At 44.9% G+C, this 18971-nt stretch overlaps 1 protein-coding gene across 11 annotated transcripts in view; it reads right to left on the bottom strand.

Moving 5' to 3' along the window:
* Positions 1 to 18971, bottom strand: part of LOC146833373 (serine hydrolase-like protein) — a 143439-nt gene that overhangs the window by 51301 nt on the left and 73167 nt on the right. For all 11 annotated transcript variants that reach the window (XM_085601165.1, XM_085601160.1, XM_085601167.1 and 8 more), the window contains 2 exons: positions 12938 to 13087; positions 12358 to 12471 (listed from right to left, as the gene is read on the bottom strand). In XM_085601165.1, coding sequence (XP_085457291.1) covers positions 12358 to 12471; positions 12938 to 13079 — 256 coding nt within the window. In that variant the 5' untranslated portion in view covers positions 13080 to 13087. The remainder of the gene's footprint in view (positions 1 to 12357; positions 12472 to 12937; positions 13088 to 18971) is intronic.

Raw genomic sequence — 18971 nt, 5'->3', positions numbered from 1 at the left:
GCAGTACGCTTATGGAAGGCTGCGAATGTGGCCATGGGCTGGAATGATCGCTTGACGGGCGCGACCCCCTTGTTTGCGTCTGAGAGATTGGGAAGCCTCTGGACGACGAAGGGATTCGAGCGTTGGGACACGATTGGCATCAGCAGAGTTGGTGACCTTTGGGTGAAGGGTGCGGTTAAATCCTTTGCTGCGCTGCAGAGTGAGTACGAATTGAGTGAGAGGGAGTTCTTTCGGTACGTTCAGGTTCGCCACGCTTTGCTCTCGGCCATCGGGCGGGGACTGCAGTCCCTGTGTCTTCGCCACTCGAGGACCGCATACTCGACGGTCACTTGCCCGACAGTACTATTTCCCTTATCTATAAAAAACGAATAAACATTCGGCGGATCTCCTCGTGCGTCTGCGGGAGGCGTGGATCGGGGATGGGGTGGAACTGGACGACGAGGACTGGCAGTCTGCGCTGTCCTCCCCTAAGGAGGTGGCCATACCCGCGCGTCTCCGTCTTGTCCAGCTTAAAATTCTCCACCGTGTCTATGTGACGGGCCCTCGTTTAGTTCTGATGGGTTTCTCTGAAGACGGACTCTGTAGGCGCGGCTGTGGGCTCAGCGCCACTTTTCTCCATGTTCTCTGGGAGTGCCGTAAGGTTGCGGAGTATTGGCGCCGGGTGCATGCTGTCATGGAATGTGTCACTGGGGTCGCCCTGTTGCCTGAGGTTCGCCGATGTGTGCTGAACGTGTGGGAGCCTAACGATTATAATGCGGCTCAGACTCGGTGGGCGGCCCTTGGGAACATGGTTGCTAAGAGGGACATCGCACAGCTTTGGGGCTCCCGGCGGCCTCCCACCGTGTCAGTATGGAAGGAGAACATGGACTGGTGCATGTGCAGAGAGAAGACTGTGTATGTGGCCCGGGGTAAGCCGGGGGCGTGGGGTAGAATTTGGGGCCAGTGGAACGCGTACCGTGGGAACATCTGCACACCCCCCCTCGTGGACTCATCTGATGCTGCCTTGTCCCCCTGATTCTGAGGTTCCCGGACTATTGCATTTCACCGTAGATGGTTGTGGCTCTCCCGTCGCCCCCACCTCCCCCTTGATCATCCTCATTGACCACCCGAGGGTGGAGTTGGTACTGTGTGGTCCCCCAGCCGTGGTTAGACGCCTCTTTTTCGATGGTTTCCGCCTTGTCTTTTGGTGTTATTTTATTTTTCCTTTTTTGTTTGTATTTCTAAAATGTATGTATCCGGATAACTTCTGAGGTGCACTCAGTACTTTGTCAATTCGGCTGAGCCCCAGGGGGCCCATTGCTTCCTTGATGTTGTTGAACATGTATACATTAGCGGCCGGCCCTGGTGGTTGTAGGCCCATGTTTGTATTGAATTTTTCTGTGCAATAAAGGTTTTCCAAAAAAATAAAAAATAAATAAATAAATAAATAAAACATACTACCAAATATATCTTGGCGCTTACATAACCAAATAGGACACCCGAATGGTGATTTATGCCATGGCATACAGGGATGTGTGCCAATAGGATAGCCAAGTAGAATATATAGACAAGATGTGAATAACTGACTAAAGTGCCCCAGTAAAAAAGAGAAGAGATGTAGAGGACCAACATACCAAAATATTCTTCTGTGGTATTAAAAAGACACAATAAAGAAGCATAGATTGTGCATTATGATGAAGATAGTGGACATAGGAAGTCCTATTTCTATACCTACTTTGTTAATAAAGACAGGCCGTAATGAACCAATGGTTCAATGATGAATCGGCTCAGAGATAGGATGATAGGATACAATGAAAATGGGGCCCACTGAAAAGGACACATAGAGACACAATATAGGTATCAGGAAATATGTAAAAAATGATTCTAAACAATTTAATTCTGGTTGAATAAGTATATTAAGGAGATAAAATTATCTCCCAGCAATATATTATTCCAATGATTCACTATTCTCGTGCGGGGGCCCATGACTAGAATCTATCATGGACACAACTATAGAAAAAAGTGGTAAAATATCAGCATAGGGATCAAATTACAGTACATGGAACAAATTATGGGCCAGAAAAAAATGAACCAAATCTAAAAGATCAACTCACTCAAGTTCTATGGGCCATTGACGCGTGGAAGTTTCCAAATGTTGGATCATGTGACTACTGCCTATCCGACCCAAGAATAAATAAAAATAGCCTTAAAAAACAACAAAAAAGAGTTTCAGTATCTTTTACGGAAGTCCACTGTTTGTACATACTTATTGTTACGGGGCTAATGCCATAACTCTAGTGGAGAGGTGAAAACAAGTTAAGGCGCAGAGATCACGCTAGAGTTACTTATATATATATATATATATATATATATATATATATATATATATATATATATATATATATATATTGGCTTCGGTATAGGGGCATCACGAAAAAAAAAATTCAAGGCTGGAAACAAACGTTTGTTTCCAGCCTTGAAATTTTTTTTTGTGTGATTTCCCCTGCACTCCTCTCCCCAAAATTGGATATTCAGGGGCCCTCTTTTATTTAGTAGTATCTCTTCTGCTTCACCTTAAAATGCTGCGCTGATGGAATGCGCTCCATTAAGTATCTGCCTGAGGTGCCACACTAAGTACCCGCGGACTGACCTTCACCTGGTCTGCAACCTGTGCTTGTCTCCCAATCAAAGGAAAGAAGACTGCGAGGCCAGACGATTATTTCAGTTGAACAAAACTTTACAGGACTGAAGGGAGATGCAGCAGAGAGAGGTCAACGATGCACCTGACATCTGCGGACACCAGGATTTTGAAGAGGAGGAACTTCATGTGGTCTCTGCAGCTGAGGAAGAGGCCTTTTCCATTGTAGACTCTGGCTCCGACTTAGAGATCAAACTCCAGATGCAAGTTCTTCCACCGGGTCAGTGTACTGTGAGTACTGAAGTCCCCGCCCTGCCACTGAAAAAACATTTGGTTCCAACCGAACATAGGGCTGCCCGGCCACCACTCCTAGCAGGCCATTATAAGGCACCAAACATCTGCTACAGATGCTCCGCCCTCTGGCTTGGCACCAATAGTACAGCTAAAGCCATTGCTTCCACGCCAAGTCAACCCTATCCATCTTAGACTCCAACCACTTCGGGACCGAAACTAAAGACCATCTCAGCACCAAAAATGTAAGGATTGGCATCAAAATCAGACTCCGGTACTCCGGTGGAACTAATCCTCCATAAAATGGAGGAATGGCTTGATGCACGCCAGAAACCGATACATATGCAGCGTCAAACTGGGCCGCATCTCAACCAAGACTGTGGTGTTGGCGCCACCTCCATCAACATGCCAACTCTCCTATGGAGAAGCAATAGACTTACTGGTGCCTGTTAAATGGAGGAGACAAGGCTACCAGTCCCTTGCACCCTCCTCCACCATCACCACTTCTGCCTCCACACTTCATTCCCCCACCTCCACCCTCCCCGCCTCATTATCTGGTTGATCCCTTAGATATCACTTCCGAGGGGTACCCACATTCCTTCACAGGTGGGAATGGGGGGGGGAATGATTCTTATAATGCACCACATCCACCAGGTACCTAGCCAGATTAGGAATTTGATCCTAAGGGGGGGACACAGATCCAGACCTGTACCCTGCCAGACCATTGCCTCATGATGACACCACCTCATATCAGAAACTCATCAGCAGGGCTGCTGTGTACCCCCAGGCCCTACTCCATAAACAGCCTATAGAGGAGGTTTTCTTCTTTGAAACCTTATCCATTATACAAAGGGCTACCCAATACCTCCCCATGTTGAAAGGCATGATGCATCACACGGATGACATCTTTAAAGACCCTGCGCGAGCACGCATTATCGCTCCAAGGGTCAAGAAAAAGTCAAAGCCACATTCTCAGACCCTATCTACATCCTTGGGCAATTTCCCCCTGATTCCTCAGTTGTGTCCAATGCCCGTAAGAGGGCTAATTTACAAACCACAGCTAACGCTCCACCTCCTCATAAGGAGTTTAAGCTAATTGATGCTTCAGGGAAATTAGTAGCAGATTGCAAATACACAAGCCCTGTTAGCCAGGTATAATTGTGCCTACTGGAACAAAATGGAAGAACTCCTCCAGTACCTCCCAGACGAACATAGGAAAAGAGGACAGGAACTTATTTCCAAAAACTCCATTATGTGCGCCCTAGACTCCGCGGACACAGCTGCCAGAGGTATCAATACTAGTGTGTTATGCAGACATGCTTGGCTGCATATATCTGGCTTGAAGCCAGAAGTTCAACTAACACGTCTGAATGCTCCCTTTGGCAAGAAATACCTGTTTGGTCCACAATTTGACCAAACATTGGAGAAGATGAAGAAGGAGACAGAGGTTGCTCAGTCCATGGGTACACTCCAAACACCCACTCCCCATGGCTTCTTTCCCCACTCCTCAAATAGGGCAGGCTCAAAAGCAGCATCTTACAATGCCTCTTCTTCATCATATCAGGTGCAAAGTCACCACTCCCCTTCCTGAGGCTATTTCAGGGGTACGTACAGGGGTAACAACTTCAAAGGTCGTGGCAGAGATGTTTCCTCATGTGGTGCCACACCCACCACGAAGCAGTGACTCCCTTCCTCTTTCCCCGATAATTTAACACCTGTTGGGGTCAATTACAACAGTTTGTCCCCACCTGCTGTTCCATAACATTGGATCAGTAGGTGTTAGATATTATCCAACATGGTTGTTGTCTGGAGCTCATCAACACACCTCCAAACATTCCACCTTGTACTCACAAACTCTCTCTGGAACATCAAACACTGCTCAAACAGGAAGTTCAAGCTGTCTTGCTCAAAGAAGCTATAGCACCTGTTCCTCTGCAACATCAGAGGTCTGGGGTAGACTCCCTGTACTTTCTTATCCCTAAAAGGGTCCGCTTATTACGCCCGGATTTGAGGCCCTTAAATCATTACATTCTGTCAGAGCATTTCCATATGGTCACCCTCCAAGACGTAATCCCCCTTCTCCAGCAAGGCGACTTTGTCAAATCTAGAGATATAGGAAGCCTACATTCACATCCCAATACATCTAGCACACCACAAATACCTCAGGTTTGTCATAGCTGGCAAACATTATGAGTTCAAAGTCTTCCCATTCGGGGTGACTGCTGCACCCCGGGTGTTCACCAAATGCTTAGCAGTGGTAGCAGCACATCTACGCAGACAAAATACCCATTGTAGGAGAGTAGGGACTGCTTCCTATGGTCACCCCCACTTTTTGCTTTTGCTTCACTCGTTTTCGACTTAGATGTGGCTGTGGGCCTGCTAATCAGACCCACAGCCCAGCTGTTCTCTCTCTAAATTCATACTATGTTCTTTAGGTACATAACCCAATTGGTAAGGATCACCTTATAGGGCCCTGTACAGTATACCTTAGGTACCCAGGGCATGGGTGTACCCTAGGCCTACCAGGGGCTGCAGCATGTATTATGCCACCCCTGGCTGGCCTCCCATCATGACACAACTGGCTGATCACTCAGCTGGGGCAAGGTCGTGTAATCACCCCTTGCTTAGGTATAGTATTCCTATACCTACCTTATATATAGACACATGGGTAACCTTTCAGTCACTCCTATGGCAGGCCTTAACAATCCTGGAGGCAGAGTGCTTGGTAACATGTGAGATGGTGCTCTAGCATGAGCTGAGCCTGTCTGCAGCTTTCGGAACCATGTCCTTATAGCTGTTCTATGATATCGCCTACCATATACTCTTAAAGTGCCTTATAATCCTCGCGGTTATGGTAACTATGAGTTGGCTTTATCAAAACGTGTCGTGTAAGGTGTCTAACACTTTGGAATACTACCCCGACCCCATTTCTGGCGATGAGGATAGTATTCCCCCCTTCTAGAGGGAGAAGACATGTTGAAGATCTACTACCCGGTTAAAGTTAACCAGAGCCCCAGCATCACAAAATGGATGCTGCTGCCACAGACACAAGTCTGACCTCCTGCTGCTGGGAGTCCTTCCAGCGAGGGAGGCTTGGACAATAGGTTTCCTGCCTTGGGAGGTGCTAGCACCACCCTAGACAGGGCTTAGTGTATTGGGGCAGGGAGGGATGAAAGAAATGAGACACTGCCTGGGGCACACAAGGTGTCCCATGCATAGTCCGGTTCAAACCGGTGCTGGGGCACTCCAGCCCCAGTCCTGGCGCGAAACTGGACAAAGGGAAGGGGGTGTAACCATCCCCCTCCCTGGTCCCACCCATAGGAGGGACCTAGCAGGCAACCCAGCCCCCCAGATTAGTATAAGAGTGGGAGCTGAGTCCCTAGGACTTTGGATTATCCTGAATTGAAACTGGACACGAAACTCTGGACCTTCGTCATTCGATAAGAAGACTGAAGAATCTCCCTTGTGGCCAAGGAGTGGCCACCCTGTGCAAACAGGCACCAACAAGCGACCTGCTGTTTGCTTTGCCCAAGTTGTACGAGGAACCGACTGCAGAGCCCGACCAGCGCCTTGACCTCCAGTCTTCTCTGACCCTGATCCACATCCACAGCCAAGCTGAGATCCGTGGAGGCGACGAGAGACGTGGGACCGGCTACCTGGGAAAATTGGCGAGCAGCTTCCAGCGCAGCTTCTGAGGCATCCTCGAAGTTGTGCTCTGGGGATTGAGAAGCCCCAACCCCGAGCACCATCTGCACCGAAGATCAGCCCTCCACACTCCACGAGTTCTGCGTGGGGCCCTTCTGCATTTTCCTGCTCGACGCGTCTGTCCGGTTGCTTGCCCGTTGGCTAGTACCCACAGTGACGACGAACCCTTGACTTTCCACCGCTGGTTTGGCTCCTCCAGACTGGCCCTTGCTTCCCTGTGAAAGAGAAGCACCTCAGACCTTCCTGGTCTGCACCTGAAGCGAATTTCCCTTTCCGCGTGGGTTGCCTTTGCCAAGGCTTCTTGACTCCAATCGGGACGTCGACTCCGCCAGCAGCAAGATCCTTCGTGGGACAGCTCGTACCCTGGTTCTGGTCATCCTCGACGCCTCCTGGTCCACGCAGCTGCAGAGACAAGCTTCAAGACATCACCTGTGTTCTGCACGACATCGCCTGGTTCCTTCCTGGTTCCACACGGTCACTGGCTAGTGACCCAGACTTTGTCCCCTCTGCTTGCAGGTGTTCTTCCTTCAAGATCCATCCTCGGATCCACCGGACATCTTCCTCCTGGCCGCCTGCCAGCATCTGTTCTTCAGGCATCCATAGGATCCAGCGACGACACCCGACACATCTTCACACCTATGCACCCGTCTCCTGTGGGTGAGGTAACGTGAGTACTCCGGTGCTCCAGTGGATATTGACTATCCAAGTGTCTAAGTCTCTAGTTGCTTCCTCCTAGTTACTTCGGAAGTGTCCTTATTCTTCCTATTTCTAATTGCTACATTCCCATTGACTTTAATGTAACCCGCGTGTGTGTTTCCACACTGCACACGCTTCCCGTGGGCCTCCCACTTCCTAACTATTGGTAGGGTAGTGTAGCCCCAGTGATTCCCTAGGCCCTAGGCCTACTCCCTGTTCGTGACGTGGTACTTATACCACTTTCTTAGTATATGGTTTGCGTGGCCCCTGGGCCTAACTGTATTTTTCCTGTGTAACTTAACGTATGCTACTTAAGAAATTGTTGTGCTTAGACCTCTGAACTCATAAAGAGTGCTGAGGGTATATGTTAGAATAAATACATTCTAATTTTATATATATCTGGTGTGGTGTCCTTTCATTTGGTATTCAAGGGATTATAATGGTATAACAGCTGGCTTCACATGCCATACAGAGTTTAGCCTAAGACTGCTCTTGTCCATGCTACCACTAGGATAGCTGGTCTATAAGGTTGACTTTACAACCAATCACCATAAGGGTTGTTTGGACTGAAACAAGGTGTACACTAGAACTAGTGACATCATATATCATGCCAACTTCTCACACCCATGTCTTCCCGTATCTGGAAGACTGACTTATCAAAGCCAGTACCCTTCCTCTGTGCCACCAACACACTCAGGTCTCCATAAACCTGCTCTGTCAACTAGGGCTTACCATCAATATTCAATAATCCCATCTTCAACCTTTACAGGTAGTATTCAGCCATATTTGGGGGTTAGTCTCAACACAAACACACAGGTTAATCTATCCCAATGCAGCAAGGATTCCAAATTTCCAAACACCGCTACCACACTTTCAAGACAATCAACTACTGACAGAACAGTAATGCGTCCGATGGGTATGATGGCCTCATGCATTGCAAAAGAACCACATGCATGATTACACATGTGTCTGCTGCAGTAATGTGTGGCACACCATTGGTCTTGGTCACAGGGTCAGATAGCAGATTTAGTATTGATAGACAGCCGCACTCATCGCTCTCTGCAGTGATGGAACACACAAAAATTGTTAAAAGGGCAGCTGTTCCTTTGACCCTGTTCCAGAAATCATTCTGACAGCGGACGCATCCATCACAGGATGGAGTGCTCACCTGCAGGATCACCAGGGTCTCCACATCAACTACCTCGAGCTTCAAGCTGTTCACCTAGCATTGAAAGCGTTCCTACATCAACTGATAGGCAAGGTTGTCTTAGTCCGGACGGACAATATGACAGCCATGTACTGTGTACAAAAACATTGGGGAGTGGGGGGAACATACTCTCTACAGTTATCATGCCTATCTCAGAGCATTTGGCATTGGGTAATACATTACAACATCTAGCTGTTAGCAGAACATCTCCTGGAAACAGACAACGACTTTGCCTAACTCCTCAACAGGATGTGGCAACAAGTCCACGAGTGGGAATTCGACCCCCAAGTCCTTCTCCCATACTTCCACAGGTGGGGGTTTCCACAGATAGACCTGTTCAGAACCGCGGGCAATGCAAAATGCCGAGTCTTCGCATCCAGGTTCCCACACCCGTTATCCAAGGGCTATGCTCTATGGATGAACTTGTCAGGGATATTTGACTATGCTTTTCCACCTCTCCCTCTCCTTCCATTTCTGGCTCGGTAGCTCAGGCACCTGTATCTCACCCTCATTCTAGTAGCTCCCACTTGAGCTCATCAACCCAGGTTCACGACACCACTCAACTGTCAGTACTTCCCCACAAGAAGCTTGACCTCATCCTGGACCTTCTCACTCTGAACCATGGAGAAATCAGGCATCCAAATCCAATAAAGCTCAACCTTGCAATTCGGCTTATGAGGTCATAGAATTTGGTTACCAGAATTTGGTTACATGAATGTACGACCATTCTGAAAGAAGCTCGTAGGCCTACAACTAAAGCATGCTATGCACCTAAATGGGAAAAAAATGTATTTTACTGCTGTAATAAGCACATTGATCCATTTAATGCAACTGTGCAAAACATTGTTTGTTATCTTCTCCATTTAAAGTTCTGTGGCCTTGCCTTCACTTCAATAAGCTTACATCTAGCAACACAGGCTGTCTATCTCTAAAACCGGCAATTCTTTCATTGTTCAAACTGCCAGTTAATAAGGCCTTTATGGAAGTCCTTAAAAAAGTAATTCCACCCAAAGATCCACCTGCACCTGCATGAAATCTCGATATTGTTCTTGCCAGACTTATGGGTTCACCATTTGAACCATTACATAATTGTTCCCTACACTTTCTATGTTGGAAGGTCGTCTTTTTGATTGCCATTTCTTCACTTAGACGCGTCAGTGAGCTCCAGGCACTAACCTTAGAAGAATCTTTCTTCCACACACACACACACACACACACAGGGATAGGGTGGTCCTTCACACCAACCCAAAATTCCTTTCAAAGGTGGTCTTCTATTCCACCTTAACCAATCAGCTGAGTTACGTGTTTTCTTTCCTCAACCAGTCAGTTGTAGAAAAGGCTCTTCATACACTAGATGTTAAAGAAGCTGTAATGTATTAAATTGACAGAACCAAATATTTCCGTAAAACCAATCAATTCTTTGTTGTTTTTTCGCCCCCTCACAAAGGTAAGCCCAAATCCAAATTAGGCATTTTTAGATGGATAATTAAAAGCATTCAGACATGTTACGTCAAGGCTAAAATAACTTCACCTACACCCCCTAGAGCACACTCAACTTGTAAAATAGGGGCGTCCATGGCTTTCCTGGGCAATATCGCGATAGCTGACATATTTAAGGTAGCTAACATGGTCTACACAACACACTTTCACCAAGCATTATTGTGTGGATATTCTAGCACACCAACAAGCTAATGTGTGCTACCTACACCTTTCCATACAACTACAACACCCACAGATTAACGGATTATGTTACTTAACCTGTAAGCATATGTTCTTGCCATGTAGTGCTGTAGATTCACATGCACTCACCCTCCTCCCCGGACACCTGTAGCTGTTTCAGTCCCTTTTATCTTTTCATATGCATGGAAATCTCTTCACTGATACTTACACTCCATTCTTGCCCGCCTGCATCAAAACAATCTAACAGTGGAGTCGATGCCCATGCGCATTATCACCAAGAGGAGGAGTCATTTTACCTCGTGACTCAAAAGACTTCTTAGAAGAAAAACAACTTGCACGCATCTGGAGCAAACACTAGATGGCAGGAGTATGCAAAGCATGTGAATCTACAGCACTACATGCCAAGAACAGATGCTTACAGGGTAAGTAACATAATCCTGCCACCTCTAGCTGACTAGATTCAATACGATAACCCACCCCTAATAGCCCAAGAGGTACTAGTTTCCACAAACTGGATAAAACTTTGGGCAGATTTAGATCTTGGCGGTAATGGTCCTGCCGTCACTTTTTAGACTGATTCACCACCCACCTACTTGGCGGTCCACCCGCTTCATTTAGATGTTGGCGGGTCCATGAACAAAAGACCGTCCGAGTTCTGCTGACACCGCCATTAATTCTCACCGAAAGCGCCATAGGCAGAAGCGGCTTCCGGTGGGAGTCCAGCTAAGATCACCGCCGCGCTAATCACGATGTGGCTTTCCGTCGAGACAACTGTGACGGGTGTACCTCTTACTTTAAGTTGGCAGGATGGAAGGAAATGAGGTAAGAACAAACCTTTTTAAGTGTTTTCCACTTCCGTTTTAGTCTTGAACCCAATCAACCAGGTCCCTTCTTTGCTGCTCTGACTCCACAACGAAGCCAAATGACTCAGTTGTTGCAGGGTTCTAAAGTAAGCAACTTTTACAATTGTCATCCTATGAATCATAGGTTGACAATTGCTGTAGCCTTGTGTATTTTTGCATTGCTCTTATATACAATTATTTCTAATATGTAATGCAGTAGTGTTCATTTTCTTACTTATCAAGGTTAATTGAACACACCTGTATTGACACTTACAAAGTAGTATTGTTGTTGTGGTGCTTGAAGGTGTGGTGCCTGTGGATGTGCATTCAATAGTGTGTGTATTTTTGTGTGGTATGCAATATGTAACAAAAAGGGCCATAACTCATTACCTACATATGTTTTTGAGGCAAACACAACATATTTATGTAGTGACAGGAAAATAAGTTGTACTTACCAGTCTCCACTTCATTAGGGACTCACTCCGTCAGAAGTCCGCTGCTAGGACAACGCCAGCACAATGGGGACATCAAATTTGGCTTGGCAAAATACCACCGGCTTGACGGTGATGGAGCAAGCAGAGCCTGCACACATCTAAATACGGAGGGCGGGACTCCGTCAACTTGACGGAGTACTTGAAACCGCAGCCACCGAGGGACGGCATGAGTACCGCCAAGATCTAAATCAGACCCTTTGTTACTGATCGAAAATGTCCACCTGTCTAAAGCTCGCTTGGTCATCTGGTTTTCTCAATTAGCCTCAATGAGACACAGCTGCGCTCTAGAAAATACCCCAAAAAGTGAATAAACAACAATAAAAATCATGTGATTGCCCTAAAAAAAATACTGGTGTGTAAATAAAAAAGTGCAAACTGCAGATTTTGTAAAAGGTACCAGTTTATGTTCAAATAGCTTCCTTGTCAGTTGTCATTTATACCATGTGGCGTAATAAACTTCACATGAAAGGTCCATTAACTGAATTTGCAACCATAAATACTGTTCTTTTTTGTGCTTGTTTTTTTTTTTAACCTTGTTTTTACAAAACAATAAGACAGTCATCATACCGCTATATAAAGGCAGATAGGCACATAATATAACAGAACCCAATTATCATCAGCATAGGATAATAGTCTTTAACAATGGTGAGCATCCTTCTGTGTCCTCAAATGGCAACATATAATAGTCCAATATTATCAAATCGGGTTCCTTTTTGTGCTTGTTAATTCTTTTTCAGTTGGGTGCCTCACTTACCCGACTTCACATTCCCAGTTTGGGAGGTTTCTCTTTTAACTAGGTAACTCCTTCCACTTAGCTAAACTCACCTTCCAAAGTTTTTCGCAGATCAAGCAAGCAGTTTTTGTAATCATAGCAAGATCCCAGGGAGAGATGAGATGATTGTCCATGACCAGAGAAATCTAAGGCAACATAGCGGTGATCTGGAAAAGAAAGCGAGAGATTAAAGGGTGCAAACTATCACAGGAAGTTGACTACCCTAGGACAGGATGTATACAAGAGCCTTACATGGGAAGAAAAGATTGTCTCCCCTATAACTGGTTAGACTTATGGGCATGGTATCTGTTTAGGACGGGTGTCAAGCAAACCTAATTGATATCTAGTGATTGGCACAGGAAAACAAGGTAAAGAAGTAGATGCATGTAGGCTGTATTGTTTGGGGGTTTAGTACGGTGATCAAAAGGCTGTCACCTCAGGACTCTGGCATAATTGAACAGAATCCATTATCTCTGTGACTTGTAGGATTCACAACCTTGTCACTACCAGGGTTGCTCGGCAGAGGAGGTTGGCACAGGGAAACTTAAGTGTCATCTCCAGGACTGGATAAGGTCAGGATTGGCACTTAGCTAATTATGAGGTATAATTGATCCCATGTGCTCCAATGATCACCTGGGGGCAGCAGAGGCACCAGCTTCTTGAACGTATTGGCATTGTCCATCCACCCATGGAGGCACAACACAGGGCGGCCCTCAACTGGGCCCCAGGTCAGGCAGGCAAGGTGACCCCAAGGGACCGGAATCTGTAACTCCATAGGTGTCCCTAAAACAGACAGAAAGTCCAAGAAAAGCAGGGATTAAAAAATAAGCCATGAACTGAACAACAGCCAATCATGACTTGAGCCACAGCCAATCACATCCTGAGCCACAGCTAGCCATGTCCTCAGAAACAACTAGCCATCTCCTGAGCCAGCCCCAACTTGAGATGCAACCAGACATACCCTAAGCCACAGAAAACTAATATCTGAGGTACAACCAGCCAAGGCCAGCCACATCCAAAGCTGCAGTCATCCACATCTAAGTTCTTAGGTACCTCCACTACAGTAGTGACCAGCCAAACCCATAGCACTGCCATTCACACTGAGCCATATACACATAATGAAGCATGGTCAGCCACATAGGACAACTGGTGGCTGTCTGACTTGAGAGTTCCACCGATCCCTAGAACTATTGGTAAAAAATTGGCTTACAAAGTAAACTCTACCTGCTTTCTTTCTTATTGAAGACAACGTCTCCTTTGTTTCATTTAGTGTATCACAACAAAGTATTTCAAGCAATGATCCTTTTAAGGCTTGACTATTAATTATAGTTTCATTGTTGCCCAAATAAGTAGCTCCTTGATTAGAAAAAGGCGAATTCAATTTAAAAAAAACTTGCTTTTAAAATGTGAGCAATATACTTTTAGTTACTGGGAAAACAACTTCACCTCCATTTTGTGCAGCAAGTCCCACTTGGTGCATTTAAGAAGGATTCCACAGGACTCCATTACTCTGGCTCACTTAAGCACACCATTTTTGTAGCAAATACACACACACACAACATATATTTGGGATGTTAGCATTAGGATCTGAGGCAGTAAATAGAAGTGGAATTGGAGCTCCAATCCATTGCAGCAGGCATCATCATCATCAAAAAGCTTTATTTCGGTTATTTGCTAACCATAAAAGACATACATAAAATATACAATACATTATCACAAAAACACCAACCATTTCATCATAAGAAAGTGCAATAAGAGAGTGCTTACAAAGTATGAACACAAACGAGGGAAATGGTTTCACTGGTCCAGGCAGTTTCTCAGTCTAATACATAATTTTAAAAACTCCTTAATTTGAAGAATACTGTCACTGTGCAAAAGCTGCAAGTACAAAAGTGCCGGTCTGATTTGTTTAAAACCAAGTTTTTTTAAAAGAGTCACTAAATATAGTTTGCGTGGAAATTCATAAAATTTACATAAAAAGATAAAATGCAGCATATCCTGCGGAGACTTTCCGTCGCAGCCGCAGGGCGCTGCCAATTTGTTAAAAATGTCACACTTAGGTTGAATAAGCAGGTGATGGAACTGGTTGAACCTAAATCTGGTCAGTAAAAATTTCTCATGTGAGGACAAAGACCCTTCCAAATATGGTTCGATGGCCGCAGTAGTCTTAAGCATAACAAACTTTCTCACACTTGGTTTCTGAAGCTCCACTTCTTCTCTCATAATCCTCTTGTCCATCAGAAATGTTTGTTTGATGAGCTCCAGATCTCCCCTTGTAATTAATTGTGGGTTGGCAAAGAGTTCAGGGCGACCAAGTTTCTCGAAATTTGATTTTAGGTAACTTAGCCAAGGAGAGCTCAGTGCTTTGTCCAGCGACAAGAAATCCTTTATGATTAAATGAGTTAGGGGTATGTTCTCATTTAGCCAAATTTTAAGCCAAAACATCAAAGGGCGTAAGGAAAGCAAGTCACATAAATATTGAGACCCCAACTCCTCATGTACAGCAAGATTAGCCGTACCAGGAGGGACACACAATAGACGCTTCATAAATCGATTTTCAGCAATCTGTAATTGCTCTCCGTTGACATACCCCCAAAGTTCACTACCATAGGATACAGTTGCCACAGACTTAGCATTGTACAATTTCAGCATAGCACAAATTGGCTTTTTCCCCAATTTAGTGGCAAAATTAAATATTGATGCGTTAACCCTCACCATTTCACCTTTTTTCTTTGCAAGATGAGGTTCCCAATTTAATTTTGTGTCGAAAAGGACTCCTAAGTAAGAAAATGTTTTAGTTAGAGGGATTATTTCTCCACCAATCCTAAATCGGAAGGGTTTTCTTGGTTGCTGACCAATTTGTAATACAAAAGATTTAGTGTTATTTACCAAGAGGTCTCTATCTCTCATAAATGTATTAAACGCTGTTAACAATGATTGAAGTCCCCTCTCTGTTCTAGATATAAGTACTGCATCATCTGCATAAAGAAGTATTGGAATTCCACGCCTACCAACTCTAGGGCAGTCAGCACGAACATCCTGTAACACCCCATCTAAGTCATTGATATAAAAGTTAAAAAGAAAGGGGGCCAGAATACAGCCCTGCCGGACACCCTTTCCAATACTAAAATTATTTGATACACTCAAATCCAAGGAATATCTTACATTGGCACTGGTATTACAGTGTAGGGCAACCAAAAAATCAACCAAACCGCTATCAACCCCTTTCAACCTCATGGACTGCCACAGCTTACCCCGGTTGACGCAGTCAAACGCGGAAGACAAGTCCATAAAGGCAAGATGAATGGTACCTTTCTGTATTATAGTATATTTGCTTAGGATCAGGAAGAGGTTAAGGCATTGAGTAATTGTCGATCGGCCTTTACAAAATCCGTACTGCGAGGGAGACATAATATTCTTTTCCTCCACCCACTCTACCAATCTTTGCAGTACAATTCTTCCTACAATCTTGACCATAGAATCTAATAAAGAAATCGGTTGATAGCAGTGTGGGCTGCCCTTATCACCCTTTTTAAAAACCGGGACAATTGTGGAAACACCCCATGATCGTGGACATCCTTCTTTTGCAGCTGCATTAAAAACGGACTCTAGAATGGGTGCCCAAAAGCTAGGATCAGATTTAAATAAATCAGGGGGAATCCCGTCCGGGCCGGGAGCTTTTCCACCTGTGATACCCTGTATGCCCTCCAAAACTTCACCTCTATTAAAAACAATCTGTGCACCAGTTTTACTACAGTCGATAGTTGTATCCATGTCCCCTGTGCAGCAGTACAACTTCTTAAAGTGCACTTCCCACTCCTCCTTAGATATATAGCTTTCAGTACCATTTCCCGGGTCCTGTGTCAAAAATGGTTTTCTCATCAAGGCCCAGAAAGCTGTGCTACTTCCAAGGGTGGCAGAATCTAAGATCTCTGACCACGCCTCTTCCCTGAGAGATTCCTTATGTCTTTTAATAGTTTTTTTGTAGATCATTCTACACTGCTGAACATCAGCTTTTATCCTAGGCTTAGATGTCAATGCTACTCTTAAATTTCTAGCTGCTTTTGAACAGTCCTGATTAAACCACCTAGGACCTTTTATGGAATCCGATTTTTTTATAGGTACTGATAGTAACTGAGATACCTTCACCGCTAAACAGTTGAAGGCATTTAGGACAGTGTTTGGGAGTGCACCCTCTTGAGTGCATAACGGAATTTCGTCAGCACAAGTGGTTTTAATTTTGATGTACAGCTGATCAGGGGTTACCATGGACCATCTCAGTCGACGTCTGCCATCTGTGGTATTCACCCTACCAATAAGGGGTTCCACTCTTTCTTTAACTATCAGTGGACCCCTCATAAGAGCAGTGGACCCCTCATAAGAGCAGTGAGAGGATTGTGGTCACTGAATTCACTGACTTCAATAGAGAAGAATCCTACAAAAGACTGCATTACAGGTGTTAACAAGATAAAATCTATAAAAGTTGCCCTACCGTTCCCCTTAAATGTTGGGGTATCAAAGCACTTATTCGGGGCCATCAATGCTATCATGGGAGTTAATTCTAACTCATTAAGCATATCATTGAGGTGTTCCCCCTCAGTTGAGTGCTCAAAATGGAAATTCTCACAGTACAGGCAATTAAGTTCCGTAATCATTTTAAAAAGAGGGTCTCCACAGGGATGAACATTAAAGTCCCCGACCACCATGAGGTTATGAAGACAGTCCTTCATGGAGTTACTAATAAAAGAATTCAGTGTAACTATCTGACTAGAGTTAGTACTACAATTAGTGGCATTATAAAAATTTACCAGACCGGCCATACAGTTATCTCCAATTAAAACTAATCCAATAATGCCAGTGTGGTTTGTTGTAATTCTCCGAACCTTACAACATAATACTATCGAGATAAACACAACCAGGCCCCCTTTAGGTCTGCCCCTAGTAGTTGCTACTGCTGGGACATAATAGGCCTTATACCCTTCCAGGAAGTAATTACAATCGATTGACCAAGTTTCCTGTAGACAGATGACTTGGTACTTTTTAATATACTCAATCCAGTTGCAATCCTCCATTTTGGTGCCTAAACCCGCAATGTTCCAAGAAATTATATTATTAGAGTTGTTGACAGCCGAGATACATTCCGTACATTCCAGATTCACTGAGCCACGAGTTACCTGCCCAACGGATGCCTCATGTCAGTCACATAGCTCTAATCCCGAAAGGGCATCAAATCTGTTGCGAGTTACAATGTTAAAACCATTACCTCTCTGTAATCCCACATTGTGAACATATTCCCCATTGGGAGGCAGTGACTGTGAGAGTATACGCGATCTAAAGGGGCCAGGGGTTGGTGGATTTCTAATCAAATGGGAATAAAAAAACCCCAGTGGGCGTAAGCAAATACTATTAGGTATGTTGGCCAATGCAGCAGCTCTAAGTAAAACTGTAGCAGCATGTTGAGGATGCCTACAATTGATGATAATGCAGTCACCATTTATTGCCTTACTAGATGATCCGATCCAGCTCACCCTTCTTGTTGTTAATATTTGATCAGCAAATTTAACGGGAAACCCACAATTCTTATTAAGCCAGAAGACCGTCCTATTCCTTAAAGAATCATGATTTTCTTCAGACACCTGATATGCTTGGGGCTGAATGGGTGGGACATTTGTAAGTACAGCCACGTAAGGTGCGCATTCAGGAGGAAGATTTACATGACGATTTTTCTTTACATGGCTATAGGGCAAATTTCCCTCAAGAGTTCCAGTAACGGTGGTATTCTGCATTGTTAATGTCGTGGCATCCGATAAGACAGGATCAGTAACAACCACTGTATTCTGCGTGTTAATCTGCCTGTTTGATGGAATATTAGGTACATTTCCTTTATATGTTCCCGGATCATCCACAGTTCATTTATTATTTGCTGCATCTAATTTACCTGATGGTCCAGCCAGGTGCGATTTTAGCAGGCCACCTAATCTTTCTACTTCTAAGGCCATAGTATCTAATTTGGCTAGCAAAGGTTGCATCAACTCTGCAATTTTTGCCTCTATTTTTCCCTCCAGTGAGTGAAATAGAAGTGTTAATGGTTCTGGGGCGATGTTAGAACTGATTCCGCCCGTACCACTACCCTCTTCTAAATTCTTTTGCAATGCCCCACTATTAGAGACTCTGTTACCCCTCCCTGTTTTACTCTTACAATGCTTGCCCCCGCGCTTAGCTTGTACCTTCCTGCACAGTCTCACTGGTCTATGCTGGGGCGATAAGAGTGATGGCTCTTCCTCTGTTAGTTCAGATGCTACTTCTGGGTCATCTACAATCTGATCTGCATGTATTTGTGCTGCATTAGTTACGGCAGCCCCATTTCCCCCATCCTGTCCATCTATAGGAACTGTGAGTACCAAAGGAGACGATAGTTCTGCACATACGTCAGAATCATTACCTCGCCCTAGGGAAGCTCTACGGGTATTATTAATTTGGGTCACCTTTTACACAAGATAGTTATCCATAGAACCAGCCCCCTTGGTGGGTTTATTCATCTTGACCTTAGACATGTTAGCAACCCTAACAGTAATCCTTAGGTCCGGGCACGTTTTACCGGGGGCTATACCAATCAGCTAACTTCAATTAGCACCTACAGATAACCACGTTACACAACAACGTATAA

This window comes from Triturus cristatus, chromosome 4_2, assembly GCF_964204655.1.
Source record: "Triturus cristatus chromosome 4_2, aTriCri1.1, whole genome shotgun sequence".
In the NCBI taxonomy this organism is placed as follows: domain Eukaryota; kingdom Metazoa; phylum Chordata; class Amphibia; order Caudata; family Salamandridae; genus Triturus; species Triturus cristatus.
This window is presented reverse-complemented; position numbering and strand designations above follow the sequence as displayed.